Genomic DNA, 23,097 nt, shown 5'->3' with positions numbered 1-23,097 from the left:
TTGGCCTATATCCGCCTAGCTCCGGGCAGAAATAAGTTTAAATATTTTAACTTGTTGACATGATGCAAGTGTCTCCGATGACAAACACATATTGCAGAGAAAATATTTTCAATAATATTGTTTTTTTTTCCATTTAATTGATTGTCCCAGGCAGTGTAGGTTTCAGCATAGGAGAATATGCGGTTCTTGACCAATGACTCGTGTCCTCTACAGGGGACAAAACGAAGTACCGGGTCTCAGTAGGATAATTGCAGAGGGGTACACGTATTCATTGGCTGGACACAAGCGGGCGATTTGATAAGAGGTCGAACTGACTGATCAGAGCACACCGCTCCACTGGCCGCGTGTCTGGTTATTCTGTTACAGGAGTGAGATGCGTTGTGTGGTTGGTTGGCAGTTAGGTTACAAGCCATTTTATCTGCATCCTACAGTGTCTGTACCATTTGTTAGAGCTGCTTCCTTGATTTTGGAGCTTCTCAAACTTGCCTTGCGCAGTTTGCTGTCATGATATTTAGGCCTACCGTATGTTTCCAGCTTGAGAGCGTGCGTGGGATTTTTGAATGCGCACATTGGTCGACTAGTTTCTCAGTGACAGCGCAGGTCGTCTCAGCAGTCTTATCAAATTCAAATTCAAAATGCTTTATTGGCATGAAATACACTTGTACTTATTGCCAAAGCGTACACATAGAAACAGGAATAGGAAACATGAAATACAAACAACATTGTGGAAACGACAACAATTGTGGAGATTCTCTCTCGATTAGAATCTCCGTTAACAATACTGTACATACAGTTGGGAAGACATTAAAAAAAAGTCACATGAAGACTGTTTCGAAATGCAGTGAAGAAATAACTAACCCTCGCGCTCCAGAAATATGTTACCAGATCAGTATGTCAGGTTCTCAAAACAATGAAGTGTAGATTTGCGCTAGAAAAACATGTCATATTGCGTTTTGAGGTTGCGCTGTTTTAACCGTCTAAAAAAAGCGACCAAGCGAAATAACACGCAGTGAAATTCCTACTGCTTCTTCCGGCTACCGCAGCTGGAGAGAAATGACTTTGTATCGCTGCACGGAAGCCCTTTCCGTTGTTATTGAATGTGTTTTTTTTATTTCCACCCAACAATATCTTTATACGCTTTATCGACGAAATGGCAAATGCTGATAATGGAGTATTGTTATAGCACGTAAAGCTGTCACGTGTCTTTCAGTTTCATTGACGTATTGATTTTCTAATTGTCCTCGCTTTACACCGCATGCTGGAGGCCGCGGGGGCCTTTTATTTTTTAGGTCATATTTACAAATGTAATATTTATCATATTATATATTAGAAGTCATATTTCAGTATTTTATACATCCCGACGGCCTGCCAGAGAGATTTCCCATCGGCAGATTGTGACAAAATTGCGCTGCATCCCCAATTGGGGGGGGGGGGGTTCTGTTGAATCCATGCACCCAATCCATCCGGTAACATCCGGAGCTAAGTAGAATTGGTATATGCATGTAGGGCTCAAGGCTATTCAATGGCTCAGTAGCAACGAGGTCCCGCAGAGCACTCAGACCTAAGACGGTTCATAACGGTGGAGGCAGGATGAAAACTGGATTCGACTCAGAGAGATGTCGATAGCACACGTCGCATATAAAATGACCGAAATGAATTCATTCAGCCCTCGGATGTCGTGGGAGGCGTAGCCTATAGGAAATAGACGTGACTCGAAAGCAGTGGGGATTTAGCGCATGTTCTGTTTGAGAGGCCATAGCTGGTGACCACGTTCCCTTCCGCCCGTTTTGAACGTTTGCAGAGATTTAATCGTACTCGCTCATAGCTTTGTCTTAAACAAAAAGGCTACTGTTATTTTTCCTTCTTTCGCAAATGCAAGTTTGGCTTGGTATATCAGTGGTGGCTACACTTGGCTGAACTGTGTTTCCGAAGGAACAAAAACTGGCGCTTGCATTGGATCGTGAGTTAAAGTTAATGATGAACATCAGTTAAATTCGGGCCAGGGATGTTTAAAGATGTTTGTCCCGCTGGAATTCTGGTTTACGGAGGCTTCGGGCTGGCGGGTTACCAGCGAACATCCCCTCTCACCCTTCACTGGACTGAGAGCCACGAAAGTCACCGTCAAGGTCGCGTTTCTGGATTGCGACGCTCCGATGACCGTAAATTACGCCCACAGGGAGCCTGCAGTTCAAGGAGAGAGAGTGAAAAGAAAGGGAGAGAAATGGAAAACAACCTCAAACTGAAAGGGGCAGGGGGGTGAGGGGGGGAAGAGGGACCCCATGACTCGCTGCTCGAACGCAATTATTCTGCCGCCTTGTTTTCTGGCCGGCTAGTGGAGTTTTGTTTGATTAATAAAAGCACAATCGCTCAGTGTAGCATGCAGTTGTGGCGTAACAACATGAGCCTGTGCAGCATAGGCGTGCACAACAAACGCGAGCACGGTCCTCTCTAAAAATGACGATACATTCCCAGTCATTCTTTAAATTGTTTTGAAAGCGGAGCGCAGTGCGTCCGTGCCATATTGCTGTCCGCATCCTTAGGGAGGCGGCTGCTGTGAATCACGGGCCGATCGCGGAAAAATCCTCGCGTCATGGGAACTTCTTTCTTCCTGTACAGTAGACGCATTACACAGTTCAACATACGTTTTTTCCGATAACACCTCAGTGCAAGGAGCCAACTGGTCACAGCCAACAGAAAGTTTACAAAAATTTAACTCTGAAATGTGTTGCTGTCATATAGTGTCAATGCCCCTTAAAAGTTTACAAAAAGGCAACAGGAAGGGAAAAATGTTTCTGAAATCTTTGTTTACATAACACTCTGCCATCATTGGCCTGAGTAGGTACAGTCCTAGGTAGTCTACAGTGTACAGCATGTAGATCCAGAGTCAGCCCAAGGGTTTTGGTGGCTCTTAACACGAATGTTGTTGTGACCCCACCCCAATGTGCTCCAACATAATTCACTCCCACCATTTAAACTTGGGTTATGTGGTCCAGGGATGGCTGTGGCCCTACACAATTGCATAGAGTGTTTATGCCAGCGGCCAGCTCTGGTAGATAGCTTACCACGCTTGTGGAAGCCATGGTCGGATTTTTACCATGCTAGTTGTGCAGAAGACACCAGTATATCTTATGGAGGCCACTCACACGGGTTTGTCAAAGACCTCTCTGGAAGATTCTCAAACGTCTAGCAGGAGATCCAGACGGGCTGTAAAATGAATGAATTCAGCTTTGCTCTTTGTGATTTTTGGCACTTTCAGGATGCCGTAATCGGCCTCCGTGTGACTTGAATTAGCCAGAAACCACTGCATGGGAACGGGAAGATGTAAACCGGCACTCCCAGGTTGGAGGTGGTATTGATTTTAGAAGTAGAATTGGCTGCCTGTCTCTTGCCCGCTATCTCTACCGCTTACTTTTTCCCCCCACTCTCTCCATCTTATCCCCTCCCGCTGTATTTTTCATTCTTTTTCCCCCTCCCCACCCTCTTTTCCCATCTCTCTCTCTCACTCCTTCTTTCAGTTGGTGCCTTTTTCCTTTCTCTCACTTTCTTCTCACTCTCTCTCACTTTCCTCTCACTCCTCCACTCCCTCTCTTCCACTTTCAATGCAGTTGTTCAAGATACATCTCACTGCTTTCTCTGATCTCTCGCTTTCCCTGTCAATCTCCCTCTCTCTCTCTCTTTCTCTCTCTCTCTGTATAATTTGGATCCACTACAGTGCTGGTCTGATATAGATACTGTCAGCTGCAGTGTGTTCAGCCAACCCTTCCCCCCGCCACCCCCAACGGACCCTCTGACAGAATTAACCCACGAATTCCAGCCCAGCGTCTCTGCGCGCGGCACGGAGCCTTTGCTCCAGCCTCCGATGGGACCGGCGCACGCGAGAGAGAGCAGAGAACTCGCGCCTCTGTACCGCCAAACAGACGAACGGAACGAACGAGTCGTCTCGGCGACGGGTCGCGCGCACATTCCTCTCGCTGGGGACACGGATCACGCGCGGTCCCAAAATAAGACCCGTACGCGGACTTCCATTACTTAAGATTACAGTAACCGGATTAGTGCGAGACCCGGGAGAGGCGGAGCCGGGGAAACGGAATTTTCCTTCCGCTACAAAAAACCGTGCCAACAACCGTGCTACATCACTCCAGGGACGCCGAATCTGCAGGCGACTGTCCATTTGCTAATTGACTTTTAAAGGCTTTTTATCATAATGCTCTGTAATTGCACTTTTAATCTGTCGGCGCTTAAACCGGTTCTCCTTGAACTCCTGCACTGGTCCATAAGCAGCATATTTAGCATATTACATATTAATATATTCATATTATTTTTTCATTGTATTTTTTCCACACATTGGCTGTCACTGTTATGTGGATATTTTGAAGTAACAGAAGCGGTGATATTTTCTATGTTGAGTTTAACGTTCTGTTGAATTATAGGTTGTGGACATAAATTATCGAGCGTGGAATGAAATATTGTGAAAATAAGCTGCCTTTACTGCTAAAAAATACATTGGGATTGTTGTGGAGGCATTTGTAAGCACAGAAAAACACTGTGTTATTTAGTTTAGAACACGTCCTTTAAACATGAGAGTACTTAATTTGAGTTAATTAGGAGTGAGATATTTGTGCACGTTGTGGCCAGTGTAAGCCTGATTGTGTGTAATCCTTACTGCCAGCTCCTCTCTCTCTCTCTCTCTCTCTTTCTCTCTCTCAGTCAGTCTCTCTCTGCCACCTGAGTGTTTCCTATCCAGCCCAGTGTAGAGCAGTGGTTCTGCTCTATAATGAGGTGACAGGAACTGTCTGTCCACCCCACCCCACCCCACTCCCCGTTCCCGTTTTCAGGGAACACGGCCAATTAAATCGCTGCACCCCACTGGTGTCAGATAGGGGCTTACTCCTGCTGCAGATAATCAGTTCCGTCCTCCAGCTCTGTGCAGAGAGAGAGAGAGAGAGAGAGAGAGAGAGAGCGAGATGAGGGGAGAGAGGAGAGAGGGCTGAGCGAGGAGACGTGGGGATAGCTAGGAGTGGAGAGAGAGGAGGAGGAGAGAGAGAGAGAGATGAGAGAGGGAGAGAGAGAGAGAGAGAGAGAGGGGGAAAAGAGAGAGGCAGGCTTTTGGTATGCCTGAGCGAGCACGTGTGTGGCTGCTTATACCAGCTCAGCTGTAGTGAGCAGAGAGAGAGAGAGACAGAGAGAGGGAGAGAGCAGGAGAGGGAGAGAGAGCAGGAGAGAGAGAGGGAGAGGGAGAGAGCGTGAGAGGGAGAGGGAGAGAGAGAGCGGGAGAGAGAGAGGGAGAGAGAGAGCAGGAGAGGGAGAGAGAGAGCAGGAGAGGGAGAGAGAGAGCAGGAGAGGGAGGGAGAGAGAGGGAGAGGGAGAGAGAGCAGGAGAGGGAGAGAGAGGGAGAGAGAGAGAGAGTTAGTTACTGGGCTGTCAGGGCTGTGTCGCCTCAGTGTCAGAGAGGAACCTCGCCGCTCGGAGCAGAACCCCGCGCTGAGGCCGGAGGACCCGTTTCGGCTGCGCGGCCCCCCGAGAGAAGAGAGGTGCCCCAGCCGAGCGCCGCCGAGCCCTAGGATCCCCCCCTCCCGCCCCGCGGAGCGGCACTCCACTCTTCCTTCATCCCCCCCTTTCCTTCCCTCTCTTCCCGCTCTCTCCCGGACTCCCGAGGCGGAAGGCGGATTGGGGGGGTCTCCCCTGGTTTTTCGGGGTCAGGTTAAGGGAGCCTCTCTGTGTGGCGGCCGCAGGGGGAAGCAGGTGGGAGGAGCCTCAGGACCCACCCTCCCCCCCCCCAGTGGAGCCTCGGAGTGAAGAAGAGGAAGAAGGGTCTGGCAGCCCTGTCTGGACTGGAAAAGAAGAGACACACGCTCCTGGACCTCCAGCACCTCGCCCAAGTTTTTCCTGCCGTGCGTTCGTCTGCTGTGTCAGCCCTGCCAGGACCGCCTTCTGGAGAGCCCTGCTGTGACCTTACTGGAGTCTCCTCTGCGCCTCCACTGTGTGTGTGTGTGTGTGTGTCCCACAGAGAGTGTGTGCGCTGAGAACGCGCTGACTTGCTCCCTGTGCTGAGCACCGAGTGTGTGTGTGTGTGTGTGTGTGTGTGTACACACGTGTGTGCGCACGCGCTCCCCCGGCCAGCCCCCCGGATCCGACCGTCGCCCGGTAACCACGGGGCTCGAAGATGCCGGCCATCCTGGTGGCCTCCAAGATGAAGTCGGGACTCCCCAAACCCGTACACAGCGCCCTGCCCATCCCGCAGGCGCCCGCTCCGCCCCGCTCCCTCAAACCGCCCCCCTCCAGGATCGCCTGCTCCGGCCACGCGCCCCTCAAGCACCCCCACCATGGGCCGGGGAGCCACGGGGACGGGGCGCCCCGAAAGATGATCGACCCCACGGAGAGCGGAGGGGACGCCCAGGTCAGAGCGCCTCCATTCTACGCTTGTGGGGCACCGGTACCCCCTGTACTCCATCATGCTGGCCCCCGTGACACCTTAGGATCAGACATGCAGCATTAGTGTCAGTGTTAACCGCGTGGAAAGATCCGGAAGGCTCTCTGTTGTCTCAACAGGCTGCATGTGGAAAAGAGCTTTTAGCCGAATATTGCAGATATATGGGCATATTTTATGTTGAACTGGTATAGTTTTATGTTAATCTTATACAGTTATATGCGGGTGGGTATAAACAGATGCGCTTCGGGACTGCGAGAGGCTGTTCAGTCTCGGCTCCACGCGTCCAGTTGTGTCTTGTACTGAATGTCCAGGCAGGCGCGACGTTCCCGTGGTGTTGTTCTGCGGGAAGCGTTTTGCGAAACTGAAATTAAACAGGAGCGCCCTTCAGAAACGGGTGCTCCGCGAAGGCGTCGGGGTAGTACCATTTAAGGCTGCGTGAACGTAAGCGACCTGTCAGTCCAAATAGGCTACTCGGCAGCGCATCTGAATCAGCGAGTCGATTTAAAGAAACGGGGATCGATATTTCCGTTCAAGACTATCCGGAGTGTGTAATTAAGCGAGCAATGCTTATGAATTAAGTAGGCAACGGTATGTTTTAGTGTAAACCATTTAAGCCAAAGCTTTCTCTGCTGATGGTGATAGCACGGTTTCACTGATAAACGGTAAATGGCAATCATCGCAAGTTTGTGGACACTGTAACTCAATATAGATCGCGACGTGAGCTTTTAACAGCTTGTGGCTCTATCTCCCGTAAGCTTTTCGCGTTTCTACGCGAGTTGTTTGCAGCCGTCTTCGGTGGTCGCGAACGACGACTCGACTCCCCGTAGTGTTTGGCCGCGCGTTTTCGCCCGTTGCCAAAGAACTTGGCACATCTATTTAAAGATAACGGTTCCGAAAGCACTTGCTCCCTCCCGCTGGAAGAAAATGTAGTGCTGTAAGGAAATCCGTTTCACTTAGCTCAGGGAGTGTGGGCGAGGTGTTAATATTAATAGATGTTATTGGGCAGGAAAAGCTCAGCTATTTCACACCTGCTCTGGGGAGGGTTTATACCGCAGGTGTTTTGACGCTACGCGATTTAAACACTCCGCTGTACATTTACAGAAAGGGGGGGGGGGTGTATTCTAACGTGTGACGCATTTCGACGGCAGTCATGCAAAATCAATCAATTCATCAATTAAGATACAGCTCTCCACAAAAGCGCAACGCAGGGATCTGTAACCAGTATCAGGCTTGCTGAACGTAAGGGGAACTGGCAGCTTTGACGGCTTGGCGGATTTAATGACCGCGCGGGTCACGGTTTGGTCTCACATTAGCGTGCTAAATCTTGTTTACCCAACGTGATGCTCCCGGGGCTTCCCTCGCCAGCCTAATTACAGGAGCTGACCGCCTGTGACCGTTACCTCCTCACGCGGCCCTCTCCCGGGAAACTGCGGCGATCGGGTGCGACGAGGAAGGAAATTGATGCCCAGGTTCTTGTTGACACAGTCTTCCCGTGAATGTCCGTGAACCTCCCCCCTCCCCCCACGTCTGGCTCGTTTCCGGATGGATTTAATTGGCTTTATGAACGTAACGGACTAGCACCTGCACTTTTTAATGCGCTGAGGTTCTAGGGTCTGGTGGCTCACGTGTGTTTAGCGTTTAAGCATGTAGGCTAAATACGGGTTAGGGTTAGGGTGCCATTGGGTGACTTCAGTCAGTGTTTGTTTCAGTCAGTGTTTGTTTCAAGACGACGACCGCCGGTAAATTAGCCCGTTAGAATTTAAACGATGCTGAAGTGGTCCAAACCCTTGCACAAAACACCAGGTTTCGCGTTCATTTCGACACGTTGAAATAATGTCTGTCTGTTGTTGTCTAAGTGTGTGTGACCTGAACAGACAATGGCCTATCCTTTTTAGTGCCACACTAATTCTAGTGACAGATCCTTGATGTGCACTATTTAATTTGAATTTTGCCTCAGCTAACAGAAAACACGTCCACAGATAAACTCAAAAATATGCAGTGTTGGATTTACTCAAAACTGTTATGTCGTGTGGTTCCACTGGTGGTGTGTGTCCTTATCAGACACACTGGCTGAGTGAGTGTGTTGTTATCGATTCACAGGTGAGCGAGTGTGTGTCCTGGCTGATGCACAGAAGCAGCAGCTCTGGTTCGCGAATGATCCTGTTGCAATTTGGACCACATTCACTCATAATTATATGATTAAAAAATAAGATGGCAGAATTTATGTATTTTGAATTTACCCAAAGGACATTCCCTTAATGTTTACATGTGACACACAGCAGGCATTAAAAACATCCAAGACTGGTCCCAGTTAAAGTTGCCCCAGATTCAAAATGCATTACTCCAAAAAAGTGTTGCGGGAAAATCTCTATATAGCAAATTAAGTGCTGCCACCTACTGGAGGCGTTTTCCTTTTTTTGTGTGGCAATTTCGCATTGCAACAGACTACTATTGCAGGTGGTCTGTACTAGTAAAGACATTTCTTTTACGCCTGACATGATTTCAAGAGGAAAAAACGCTAAGCTTTTACGTTGCTTGCCGTTTCAAAGCAGTATGACTCATGACAAGTACCCCTTTCTGTGATAGCTGGGGGCCAGAAAGTACCACCCCGCTCACTGGAAAAGGAAAAAGAACATTTTGTACAGAACACGGCGTTATTCGTTACTGTATCAGAGATTAGCATAGAATCGTTTCCCACGCGCGTAGCACAGCTTGAGAACAGCCGGCAGCGGTCCGTTGGATGCCGCGGTAGCGGGTTTATCGGGAATGAGGCGCAGGAGAGGGCACCGTTTGCGCTCCCGTGGTTGTGCCTTTAATTAAGACGCTTCCCCGGTTTCCCATAGAAAGCGCACTTCGGCAGCTGGGCAAACAAACGCCCCCCCCCGCCCTCGCTCGACGACCTTGACCCTGCCCTCGTAACCACGGCAACGCCCGAGACCCATGGCCTCGTAAAACCAGACCTGGGTCAAGTGCCCGTTCGTGAAATATTTGAACGGTTTAGATGCTGGTACAGTCTGAAATTCTTCGGCAGATCCCTGATAATTCTCAATCAAATTTTGCTAACCCAAAAGCCATGATCATTTGAAAGAATTCCATTCTGAATATTGATGAAAATGGACGTTTCTTTTAGCAGTCTTAGTAATTTGCAGGAAATTGTGTAAAATCCCTTCCTTGATGGCAAGGGCATTGTTGAACTGTTTTTTTGGGGGGGTTTTTTACGCTGTGCACTTGAGGGTCAGGGTTCTGTGACTGGGGCGTTCAGGTTTGAACCCGGGACAGGACCCTGTACCCAAGCTGCACCTCGGGTGGACAGAGGGGGTGTTGTAGGGTCACGGAATATATCCGAACTCTCAGGACGTCAGCCCAAGACTGTCCGTCCCAGAGGAGGGAGAGGGGTTGTTATGAGGCTCATGAATAATGCAGACGTGCGCCCGGGCCCAGATAATGACCTCGCGGAGCGCAGACAGCGCTCATGAATACAGGAGTGTTTCAGTGATTCAGTGCAAACGCGCGTGCAGACGGTTGTCTGTAACATCCCCCCCCCCTTAGGACGCGTGAGGGGATGGCTGTACCCACGATGCCTTGCTGCGGGAGCAGGCCGTTATGCTGCCGCGACATCCTCGGCAACCCCTGTCCCACTGACACACTTGAGGAGGAGCCGGCTGTCTGCGCGCGTCTCTGTCGCCCCCTGGTGTTCGGTGGGCGCCACTGCGCCCCCGTTGCCGCTGGATTTGCAGAGTGGAGCGCCCTCCGCCCCCTGCGAAACCGGTCTGCGTGTCTTTTGTTTTTCGGGAAAAGCCGAAGATCGTTTGGAGCGACGGCGTCAGTCCAATGAATAGCGGTGCTGCTGTTGTGCTGCGATATGTGTCAGTGCTGTCTGTCACTCCTGTAGAATCTGCCACGTTAATTAAGAAGTCACATCTCTATCTCTCTCTCTCTGTGTCTCTCTCTCTGCCGGAGGCTCCTACCATGCGGTTGTACGCTCGCGTGTCTGCATGTGCGCTCCTCAAGCGTGTTCGTGTGTGCCGCCTGGCGAAGCCTTGATCTGCGAGCTCGCTCTGCCGCCCTTCTCCCCCCCCCCCCGACTCCCTCAGTGTCGCTCGACGGATCTTTCATCCCACCCCAAGAGTCGAACACGGAGCTCAAAGGAGGAACACTTTCACTGGGGCTTTTTTTTCAGGTTGGGGTCTTTTTTAAAAATTAAAATCTCTGCGCGTGCTCGTATAACAAATTTATGGTAAATGGTAAATGGACTGCATTTATATAGCGCTTTTATCCAAAGCGCTTTACAATTGATGCCTCTCATTCGCCAGAGCAGTTTAGGGGTTGGGGGTTAGGTGTCTTGCTCAAGGACACTTCGACACGCCCAGGGCGGGGTTATGTTCGTGAAATGTGTTTCGGTGTGTGGGTGAATATATTAGCCTACACACACACGAGCGCGTACGCGTCCCTTTCAGGGAAAAGGTTTAACCGAGATATTTCTCAGAGAATAAAAACGTTTAATAGAGTAAGAGAGTGAAGACTCCGTTTTGTGGTAAATGGTAAATGGACTGCATTTGTATAGCGCTTTTATACAAAGCGCTTTACAACTGATGCCTCCCATTGACACACACACTCACACACCAACGGTGAAAGGCTGCCACGCAAGGTACCAATCAGCTCGTTGGGAGCAATTAGGGGTTAGGTGTCTTGCTCAGGGACACTTCGACACGCCCCAGGGCGGGGGATCGAACCGGCAACCCGACTGCGACACGCCTACCCTGAGCTAGCACCCTATAACCGCTCTTACCTCCTGAGCTATGTCGCCCCTATAACCGCTCTTACCTCCTGAGCTATGTCGCCCCTGTAACCGCTCTTACCTCCTGAGCTATGTCCCTGTAACCGCCTTTCTCTACAGCACCCTTAACGCTCTTACCTCCTGAGCTATGCCTATAACCGCCTCTCCTGAGCTATGTCGCCTAACCGCTCTTACCTCCTGAGCCATGTCGCCTATAACGGTCTGTACCCTGAGCTATGTCGCCTAGTCACCTCTGGCTATGTCGCCCTGTAACCGCCTACCTCCTAGCTAGTCCTGGCTGTGGTTTCGGATCTTTCGCCGAAGCCTGGACCGCCCCCTGCGGGATCCTGGGAAAGAGACGTACCACTAGCTCCCGCCTCCTGACAGCTTCCTGTCCCGGAGCCAACCTCACTCCTGATAGGACAGCGCATTTCACAGTCTGCTTATTCGATAAGGCCCTTATCTTAATAGGAATCCTGCGGATAAGAGCCCCTTTTGTCGTTTAAGGAATTGATACTTTATTTTTTTTTTTTGCTTAATGGAGGAAAATATATTATCCCAGAGCGTAGCTCAGCGAAAAAAGGGGAATTTGTGGTCATAATATTGAACGGGAAATATCCATTTACACAGTTAGCCGAGAAGGACTATTAATTTATAAGTGAGTCGAAAGGAAGGCTTTGAAAAGGCAGACATGAACCAGAAGAAGGGGGAGAAATAAAACTGGGACATGCGTTCGATTTAATTTTTGTTTAAGTCTCAGGTTCTCTTCGAGCTGCGAATGGCGGTGCAATTAGAGGAAGCGCTCAACTGAATTCCGATTCATATCGACAGCGCGTTTGCTTAAGTTAGCGTGGGTCTTTAGCGCAGATAGCGATCTCGTCTGCAGAAGAGATATTCACGAGCACATTCGGCGGGCATCGATTCCAAATCTCTCTTTTCCCACCGCAAGGCAGGAATTAAATTAAAGTGATGTGGGAAATAATGAGGAGAACAGTAACTCTTAATTACTTCTAATGGGCCGTCATTACCTGATTGGCAGTGGAGATACGGAGAAGGCGTAGAGTTAAAGTAAATTGGCTCCGTTTAGGGGAGTGCTTGTTCTCATGCTGCACAAGTAAATTGGCCTAGGCCAGTGGTTCCCAAACTCAGTCCTGGGGGGGGACCCCCTGTGTGTGCTGGTTTTTGTTCCAACCACAGTTGCGATCCCAGAATTTTAACGAGCTGGTAGTTTTTCTTGATTAGGAGCTTTTCATGTTCAGAGGGATTATTTATCCTCTGAAGGCACATCTTCCGCGATAGCTATGCGTGCCACTAAGAATCGAGCCCCATGTTCATATTCTGCTCATTGTGCTGTATTGCAAACAATTGCATGAAAAAGGAGGTACCAGAATTTTTCAACTGATCAAACTAAAGACTGAAGTGAATTAATTCAGGCTAGGTTACCTCGCTCAAGGGTCACGACGACAGCGTCCTGTCCAGGAATCGAACCTATGACATTACATTACAGGCATTTAGCAGACACTCTTATCCAGAGCGACTTACACAACTTTTTTTTTTTTTACATAGCATTTTACATTGTATCCATTTATACAGCTGGATATATACTGAAGCAATGCAAGTTAAGTACCTTGCTCAAGGGTACAACGGCAGTGTCCTTACCTGGGAATCGAACCTGCGACCTTTCGGTTACAAGCCCAGTTCCTTACCCACTGGGCTACGCTGCCGCCTTACCCATGGAGTTTAACGGAGCCCAGTCCAGCCCCCGTTTCCATGTCGGGGAGCAGGCGAGCGAAACAAAGGGGGCGGGGTCGACCCCTGACCTTTCTCATTCATTCCGCAGATCAAGCGCAAGTCGGGAGTTGAAGACACGATTTCCGTTTTTTTATTTAGTCACGGGATGGTGCTGAAACGGTAGAGACAGAAAGTGTGATGCACAGGCCTTACATTACATTACATTACATTTACTTGGCAGACGCTTTTATCCAAAGCGACGTACAAAAAGTGCATTTCGTGGTCATAGACAACTGCTAAACACAGGTTCAGTAAGGTACAATACTTATTTTGTACAGCTATTTCTAGCCAAGAACACAGTTCACACAGTGAACACTATTCTGACCTAACCTCTGCCTTCTATCGAGAGAGGCAGGGGGTTTCCTCTGAGAGAGCACAGGGGCTTCCCTCTGTGACACCAGCCTTCCACACCAATAATATTTCCAGACTTTATGTGAAAACTTTTTTTTTTTGCACTCCAGGTATCAAAAATGGTTGAGAGCTCGAAACATTCGGCCAGGTAAATTAAAGCTGGCTCGAGCCTTTGCCACAAGAATGAAAAGCAATGCCTTTTTTTGTCACCATCTTGTTGCCTGGGGGGTTTATCCTGTACTGAGACGTTCACCAGGCCCCGCCCACTTTTGGTAGACTTTGATTCAGAAATTGAAACGCAAAATTTGCATCCACTGTCCAACAGCTGCTGCTAAGCAAATGCAAGTTGGCAGATTTATCAGCATAACAGTTCACAATTACAGAACAATTAGTTAATTATTTGAGGTTCAGTCTTCTTAACACCACTTTCTTAGAAAACCACCTAGAAACACACACACACATGCATAATGAATATCAGGAGTGGTGTCAGTCCTCAGTCTAGAGGACTGTAGTGTGTGCAGGTTTTTTGGTGTGTTGTTCCTGATTGGCTATTGGTTCCTGTAAGTCCCTGATTGGCTTAGAAAACCACCTAGAAACACACACACACACACACACATGCATAATGAATATCAGGAGTGGTGTCAGTCCTCAGTCTAGAGGACTGTAGTGTGTGCAGGTTTTTTGGTGTGTTGTTCCTGATTGGCTATTGGTTCCTGTAAGTCCCTGATTGGCTTAGAAAACCACCTAGAAACACACACACACACACACACACATGCATAATGAATAGGCTATCAGGAGTGGTGTCAGTCCTCAGTCTTGAGGGCTGTAGTGTGTGCAGGTTTTTTGGTGTGTTGTTCCTGGTTGGCTGTTGGTTCCTGTAAGTCCCTGATTGGCTAAGGGACACCCCTGATGCAGGGAAGGCGTACTCTGTTTTTACCTCCCCGGAGTTGGCTGAGGGATCTCCCTTGATCTTCCTGCACGCTGTTACAGTGCCGACAGCTGCTGCTGGGTTTCGGATGTATCGGTTAAGCGAGAGCATCTGCTTTCTTTTATTTTGCTTTTGGTTTTTATTAGCAAACGTTTTTTTTTCCCCCTAGTCACCGTGGACAAAATCAGTTTTTTTTTTTTCAAAATCAAGGGCCTTGGTTTTACCGTGTGACCCCTTTTTTGATCCTCACGTGTTACCGTCACTCAGGTGTCTCTCCACAAATAAATACCACACACTCACACCCCCCCCCCACCCCTACACCTTTCCCCCAGGAACACGATGAAGGTGAGTTTTCGCCATTACAGGAAAAGTCAGTTTGCCGCCTATGCTAACAGGCCTTACCTGTAGCCCGGAGGGAAGAAGGTCGAGGAAGCTTGCTGACGGTCATGTGAGGTCACACTGCTGTCTCATATTTACCCAGAATGCTCTCTGCGCTGACCCATCCCTACAACACGGACGTACTGTACCTTCGCGTTTAAACAATTGGAATTTAAATGATATTATGGGCCTTTTCGTGCATTTTGGTTTAATCCGATGCTTTAAATCTCTGACCAGCTGAAGCCAAGCCTTTGATGGTAATGTGAGCAAATTTTAAGTGGATTTTTTTAATGTGTGTGGCGGGGGAGGAGGTGGAGAATGATGTGGGTCCTCCCCTTAGCGTGTCTGGACACCTGTCCCTGGGGGCTCCTGTCCTCCGACCGCATTACAGGCCCATACGTCTTCCTCCGTCGCACCGCAACATCCTGGGAGCCCGACTGGCCCCCCAACAAACAGGCGAGTGGGCGTCTCCAAAAACAAAGAGCCCCCTCCCCCCAAAGCAGGGTGGAGGGCTTCATTGTCCACAGTTACACGGATTTCCGCATCCAATCCATTTGCTTAAGAGCAACCTAGACTCCATTACATTACATTACAGGCATTTAGCAGACGCTCTTATCCAGAGCGACTTACACAACTTTTTACATAGCATTTTACATTGTATCCATTTATACAGCTGGATATATATACTGAAGCAATGCAGGTTAAGTACCTTGCTCAAGGGTACAACGGCAGTGTCCTTACCCGGGAATCGAACCTGCGACCTTTCGGTTACAAGCCCAGTTCCTTACCTCACTGTGCTACGCTCCGTCGTTCAGAGCACGTGACTCCACGTTCAGAGTACCGTTGCGCTTAACGAGGTCATTCGTCACTGCTGAAAAGCACGTCCGTACGCGCGGCGACGATGAAGGACGGCCCCGATGTAATTACTCGACAGAGCCCATCGTTCTCTTAATTTCTCTGGCCAGTAATTGCAGTCATTAACAGCCTGGCGGCCATTCTTGATTAGACTTTTTATGGCAATTATGACTGCTGCGATGGAGTGAATCACCATACATTTACGATGGTTTATTTGCTTAAAGTTGTCCAATGGAAACGGTACACCCGGAGCACTGCATCAGATGTCAGCTGCTCCACGTTGCACGTTTTCTGGGATTCGTGGACAGGCTCGCAATCTTAGAGGCGGCGCTGTTTTTCGGACTAGTCTGAACATTCGAGGAAAGGGACATGGAGAAATCAGTATGCCGCTTTTTACAGGAACACTGTCGAAAATATGCTTTTCTGGGATTCGTGGTACGGAATAAGGGAGTGATCTTCATTCCTGGTCCTGGAGAGCCGCAGTGCCTGCTGGTTTTCGTCGTTACTCTGCACGTGATTGGTGAATTAAAGCAGTCGATTACACTGTTACAGTGACACCCCCCTCACTTTTCTTGGGTCGGAATTGGTCGCTGATATTAAGATGAAAACAAAACCCAGCAGGACCAGGACTAAGGTCTAAGGTTACCGTGGAGCCGAAGGGCCTTTGGTGAATGGTGCCCTGCGCATCTCCAAGGTCAGGCGAAGGTCAGCGATCGCGGCATCCCGAACCGCCGCGGTTCTCAGCGGCCCGCCATCGCTCGGCGCGGAGACGCGGCAGAACCGGCAAGCGCCCGGCCGCCATGGCCTCAAAATCAGCCTGTAATTTTTAGGCTGGGGCGGGTTTGGAGAACTGGAGGAGAGGGGGTCCTGTTAAAGCTCCCCCTGACTGCCAGCTACAAACTTGCACACCCCACCACATACCCATCTGAAATGCTTCTGTTTATGGTAGTGGTGGTGGGGGGTGGGGGGGAGGGGTGGAGTTTAAAAGATTAAGAAAGGGTGAAGTCAAAGAAAAAAGGTTGGGGATTGGGGCAGGCCAACAGGGCTTCTCCAGGAGATGCAGTGCATTGTGGGTATGCAGTGAGGGGCATGGGCAGATTTCTGAGAGGGATCCTTTCTTCTCGCTTGTGACTGATGGGTCGTTTAAGCGGAGACAGCTGATATGAGCAGGGCTCTCTCTGGCTGCACGGGGGGGGGGGGTTAGGGTGGGGGGGGTCAGAAAAAGAGCAAGGGAGGGAGATGAAGAGAGAGAGAGAGAGGCGGGGAGTGAGAGACAGAAAAAAAGGGGAGAGGGGGAAGCGGAAGATAGGGACCGGTACTTCTCTCTAGGGGTTTCGTCATACTTGTTCCTGGTTACGGTTATACACTTTGTTGTACGTCGCTCTGGATAAGAGCGTCTGCCAAATGCCTGTAATGTAATGGGTGTGAACCCTTCCTCGTCCTGACTTGAGCCTTGCCCTGCGGACACCTCTCCAAGCTGTGCCACGGTGGAGCATTTCTCCTCTGTGGGGAGGGGGGGAGGAGCGGAGTGGGGGGGAGGCGGGGCTTGATGCAGAGCCCAGCCCAGCCCAGCCAGTCAGCTGTCAGCGCCGCGGAACGAGCAGCGGGCGGGAAGGAGCGGGCGGCGGCACGCGGGGGACACGCGAGATGAGCGGGATGCTCTGGCGTTGGAAACGGAACAACGTCGCCATGAAGCTGGTAACCGTGCCGCTTGTCGCTCAGCAACCAAGCTCACTCAGCCAGTACGCATGAGAGAATCTATCATAACATACAAATACGCGATATATATATATTTCTGTATGTATGTAAATGGACTGCATTTATATAGCGCTTTTATCCAAAGCGCTTTACAATTGATGCCTCTCATTCGCCAGAGCAGTTAGGGGTTAGGGGTTAGGTGTCTTGCTCAAGGACACTTCGACATGCCCAGGGCGGGGTTTGAACTGGCAACCCTCCGACTGCCAGACAATCGGTCTTACCTCCTGAGCTATGTCACAGGCATTACGCGATACTCTTGAGCTTCAGGCTTGTTCTAGTGCGATGCATTTATAAGGACTCGCTGGTAACTTGTATTTAAAGATTAGGGAAATTAGAGATTAGGGAAAAGTCTGCTGGATTGTTTCTGCTTCAGCTTCATCTGTTGTTAGTAAGGGCTTTTATTTCTGTGTGGAAAAGAAGAAATAGGCTTTCTTTGGTCTGAGCGTTTTTTTTCCCGTTTTTTTTTCTTGTTGCGTGAGAAGACGCGATTTATTTTTGTTTCCTTTTGTTTTCTTTATTTTTGACGTTCGGAGTGACGGTTGAACGGAAAGCAGACGGGTTTCCGCGCAGGTCCTCCGCTTTGCGTCGGGCGGTCGCGACGGTTAAACCTCGGGCCCGCGGCGCGACGACGAAGTGGAATCCGCCCCGCCCGGCGACGCGCCGTCTGCAGGAAGCGCGCCGCGTCCGAACGCCCCGAATATCCGCAAAACTGAAGAATTAGAGGTTGATTTAACTGGTTAACTGAATGACTGAATTAAAGAGAAGCAGCATCGTTCCAGGCTTTAAACTTTTATCTGTGCCCCTTACGGGGATCTGCGCGAGGGGCAAAATCGGCTGTAGCTGTTTCCGGTCTGGAGATAAGACCTTGGTTACATTACACGCTCTCCCTGTCCTGCAGCTGACGCAGCAGAAGTGTAAGGATAGGGGTCAGGTGTGTGTGTGTGTCTGTTTGTGTGTGTGTATGAATGTGTGTGCTTGTGAGTGCATGTGTAATTGGACACAGGGGGCCAACACTGACCACAGACGTAGAATTTCTGGTTTACTGTCGTCGGCTGTTTATTAGAATCCGATTTAGCCGGGGATGGGTGTAACCCACATGCTTAGTCTCTTTTTAACCCTGTGAGGTGTGATGTCTCAAATATGGGCGACATAACTCAGGAGGTAAGGAGGTGAGTTTGCCTGGCAGTCGGGGGGTTGCCGGTTCGATCCCACACCCTGGGCGTGTCGAAGTGTCCCTGAGCAAGACACCTAACCCTTAATTGCTCCCAACTGATTGGTACCTTGCACGGCTGCCTTGAACCATTGGCGTGTGAGTGTGTGTGTGTGTGTGTGAATGGGTGAATGAGAGGCATCAATTGTAAAGCGCCTTGAATAAAAGCGCTATATAAATGCAGTCCATTTACCGTGTAATCATAATGCTGGTGTCACAATTACACCTGGTAATTGAAAGCAAATGAGTTCTAGAACACTGACTCAGAATTTTTAAAGAAAACATACCAAAACACCTAGCTACCCTACCAAGGGTTAAGTTAAGGGTTAATGCGTCTGTTCAACATGCCATGACTCACTTTTTTAGCCGCAGGCCTGGCTCTGATGTGGAGGTGCTTGGGTGCCTTTCCAGTTAGTGAGCTGCTCGGTCCCTGCCTGCTCTGTCCTTTGGGGTGACCTCCCTACCCGAACTGTGCCTTGTTACCAGTCACTCCAACCCATAAGTCTATGCAGCCGTGCCATTAAACTTTACCAGCTAGCTTGTTAGCCAAGCACCTGAGAGGGGTAGGCTCACAATCTGAGAGGCAGCACTGTTTCTCGGACTAGTCTGAACATTTGAGGAAACGGACATGGAGAAATTGGTATGCCGCTTTTTACTGTCGAAAAGATGCTTTTCTGGGATTCGTGGTAAAGAATAAGGCAGTGATCTTCATTCCTGGTTCTGGAGAGCCACAGGGTCTGCTGGTTTTTGTTGTTACTTGTAACTGATCGAGTAAAGCAGTTGATTATGCAGTTAACTCACATCCCCTGGTTTCTTTACTGAGGAAACAGAAAGGAAAATTATGCAAAAACCAGACCTGAACCTCTAGGGGGGAAAGAAGTGAGCAAGTGAGGTGGAAATCTCCCCAGAGGGGAAAAAAGCACTCAAGCACTAATGACACCAAATAAACAGGTGGAGGCGGAGAGAAGTAATATGGCCTTTGGGGGCGGGTGGTTCAGCTTCGGACCACATTGTTGAAAACGTAATCGTACTACCGTACGCCTGGTGCAGGTAAGCCACATTTGGCATTGGCTTGCGCCAGCCTGGTTCCAATCCTGTGCTGGAAAATGGGCGGAACAAAATTAACTTGCGACTGCAACTGGTTCAGTTAAAGCAGATGGAATTAGATGCTCATTCGGTTAAGGCACTGTTCTAGTGCATGGATGGGCCCCACAGTCTGGTATCTGTTAAGGCTCTGTTCTAGTGCATGGATGGGCCCCACAGTCTGGTATCTGTTAAGGCACTGTTCTAGTGCATGGATGGGCCCCACAGTCTGGTATCTGTTAAGGCACTGTTCTAGTGCATGGATGGGCCCCACAGTCTGGTATCTGTTAAGGCACTGTTCTAGTACATGGATGGGCCCCACAGTCTGGTATCTGTTAAGGCACTGTTCTAGTGTATGGGTGGGCCCCACAGTCTGGTATCTGTTGAGGCACTGTTCTTGTGCAGTAGCCTGATCTTCCGTGGTCTGAAGCTCTGTTCAGTACAAATACGTGATATACCTTTTAGGAATGCATTACCCCCCTGGTTGCATTAACCACCCACCCCCTCCTCCAGGCTCCACTTGTTCTCCAATTAAGAGACCTTTAATTGGAGAATTAAGGGTCTATTATCTGAGAGCCATTTCTCACCATGGTAACATGGTAACACGGTGCATGGTGCATGGTAACGCGTGGCCTGCAGGGACGCAGAGCTGTCCATGCACTTCACACCGCAGGGCCTGTGCAGATTGCAGCCTAATGCAGCTGTCCTCCGCTAACTATGTTAGGTCAGAATAGTGTTCACTGTGTGAACTAAACTGTGTTCTTGGCTAGAAATAGCTGTGCAAAATAAGTATTGTATCTTATTAAACCTGTGTTTTGTAGTTGTCCATGACCACGAAATGCACTTTTGTACGTCGCTTTGGATAAAAGCGTCTGCCAAATAAATGTAATGTAATGTGTCTTTGTGTGTGTGTGTGGATAGGGGGATGTGTTTGTGAGTGCGTGTGTTTGAGCCTGTGTGTGTGTGCGTATGTATGCTGGTCTGTGTGCGTGCGTGTGAGTTTGAGCCTGTGTGTGAGTGTGTGCGCGCATGTGTGGGGGTGTGTTTGTTGATGGTGTGTGTGGGTGGGAGGGGGAGGGGTTTAGGGAAATTCAATGCCATTACACCTTTTAAAAGATCCAAAGTGATTTATTACAAGAACGATGTTGCGATGGAGATTGTCCATTCACAAATCCCTGCTTGGCATTTGAAAACCTAGTAGTACGGTATAGTATTGCAGTAACCGCACGTTTATAAGAATGAACTTCAATAAATAATGTTCATCGGTGCGGCTGTCTAGCTCTTTCTTTTCATTTATTTGGGAAAAGTGAGCTCGAGGTTTGAGTGAGCGTAGCCCTTGAGGCTCTTGCTTGACAATCTGAGAGCGTTTAGCCTCCCCTTTGAAATCGCGCGTCTCTTCAGATGATCAAAACCGCAGGCGAGCGGAGAGCCGGGCAGCTACGCTCAGACCGCTTAAGACACAGAAGACACGCCGCCACACAGGCAGCCAATCCCGGCGCAGATCCCGCAGAACCCAGCCAATCGGATCGCGGATCGTTCCAATTTTGCGATGTTTGTGTTTCTTTTTTTTTTTGATAAAAGCGAAAGGGGCCCCTCCTCTCCAGACGGGACGTATTTGCAGATGTGAAACGTGCGGTTTAACCTTCCGACGCTTTTCGCGCACTCAGACGGTGTATTTGAGCGTGCCGGAGACATTTCCTGCTCGTGACAGTCCGACGATACAGATCATTTAGCCGGGCGGAAATCCAATCGCCGGTCACGGAACACGCTCTCGGGGCGGAACACAAAGCAGTAACAGCGGCTGGGTTGAAGGGAAGGTTTTCTGGAGCCGCGGTAAAAAAAAAAAAACAAACAAAAAAAAAAACCGCTAGGTTGTTTTTTGAACGAGTTAAAAAAATTAATAGCGCGGTAGCAAAAACTCAGAAACTTTTATTGCGCCGTCGTCTTTAGAACCGCGCGGCCAAAAAACGACTTGACCCTGCAAGCGGTTTGTCCTCACGGTTGTGGCATAATTTTATTTGAACGCTACGTCGTTACCCCACGTTTCTTTTTTATGGAAACAATCCCGCAATTCCGCTTCGCTTTTTCCTTTTGAGCGGACAGCCCGTCTTCTTTATGTATTTCTATGCTTTATTCAGACAGGATAAAGTAGAGAGGGTTTCAGACACCGATGGGATCACAGTGCACAGAGTGCCGCGACCGAGAACTGAACCCTCCCCCCCGCTTCGGGGGATTTGTCTACGGACTGAGAGTCCGTTGCCCTAGGGACTGCACCACAGTATCCTCAGCTTTATTTTAAAAGGAACTTTTTTTAAACTTTTTCAGTATTATTTAAGTTTTTGGGAATGTTATCGAATGACCCAGACAAGTTTGTATGCGATGAAGGAGATTTTATATATTTACACATGTATGTTTTACCATTTGCATATTGCCTGATTTTTATTATTTTTTTAATAACACTTTATTGTTTTTGGTTTGGTTGTTTAAGGACATATGCAGTCTGCGACTCAATGACAGAAGCGTGGGCACAATATTAAAAACTGGAATTAATGTTTACAATTTTGAATGAACACTTTCGTCTGAAATTTGTCTGTTCGTGCGTAATGCCTCTGGAATGAATGTACAAGCTGCTTTTGAGTTATTTGAAACGTATTTTCTTGCCTTTGTCCTCCATACGTGCCACTGTAGAAGCGTCCAGACCAGTTGAAAACATACACTAAAACTGAAATAATATTTTTTTTTTTTTTGAAAACCACAGAAAGTGAACTGTCCTTTCTGGGATATGACGGCAGACGATACGCAACGTTTGCTTGGCCGGCTTATAAAACTGCCTGCAGTGTTTTTGAAACGGCGTAAACAGTTTGCGCATAATCGCAGGCATGTTTATCGATTTCCGATAAACCGTCTGCTTCTTGACCTGGGCGCGGGTCGAACCTTTCACCTCCTGTCCTGTAACGTGCCCCTAGGCGGGGGGGGGGAAGGTTACACACAAATTACGTGGCCTGCTCCTGTGATTTATCCTCGTTCCGACATTCGTGCGGGAGGATCAGCCGGCGGGTGACTTTTCAAGTCGCCGCTTTGTCAGAAAGAGGCGCTCGGGCCTTTCCGGAAAGAATCTTCACGCGACGCGATACCTCGCAGGCTCGCAACCGAGACGCGTCGCGTTACTCCGGGCGGGGCGATCGGTACGAACGCCGTCGGCGGGCTTCCTTTTCCCCGTCCGTGAGCGATTCCCGGCGCTAAATAAATCACTCCGTTTTGCAAAGCCGTTCGTTTTCGTAGCGGCGACCCCGGGGCGCAACCGGGACGGCCGCCGCGGCGACTGACAGGACGCCGATGATGGAGCGTTTTGTCTTTTTTTTTTTTTCTTCTTCTTTGCGTCCGTCACGGGAGCGCGAATCGATTTCACGCGTGATTACGACGGGCACTTTTTGAAGCGCTTTCGGTCGGGTGGTTTTCTCGTCACAGCCCAATCCTTCACCTCCGCGGCTTCGCTGACGTTCGTCTCGGGGAGAAAGTCCCGGGCCTGCACGGTC

At 49.3% G+C, this 23,097-nt stretch overlaps 1 protein-coding gene across 1 annotated transcript in view; it reads left to right on the top strand.

Annotated features, from left to right (window-relative positions):
• Positions 1 to 5,360: 5,360 nt before the first annotated feature.
• LOC135242613 (neuron navigator 2-like) overlaps positions 5,361 to 23,097 on the top strand; it is a 139,392-nt gene continuing 121,655 nt past the window's right edge. Inside the window, exon 1 of the mRNA XM_064313763.1 lies at positions 5,361 to 6,397. Coding sequence (XP_064169833.1) covers positions 6,164 to 6,397 — 234 coding nt within the window. The 5' untranslated portion in view covers positions 5,361 to 6,163. The remainder of the gene's footprint in view (positions 6,398 to 23,097) is intronic.

This window comes from Anguilla rostrata, chromosome 16 (genome assembly GCF_018555375.3).
Source record: "Anguilla rostrata isolate EN2019 chromosome 16, ASM1855537v3, whole genome shotgun sequence".
Lineage (NCBI taxonomy): Eukaryota > Metazoa > Chordata > Actinopteri > Anguilliformes > Anguillidae > Anguilla > Anguilla rostrata.
This window is presented reverse-complemented; position numbering and strand designations above follow the sequence as displayed.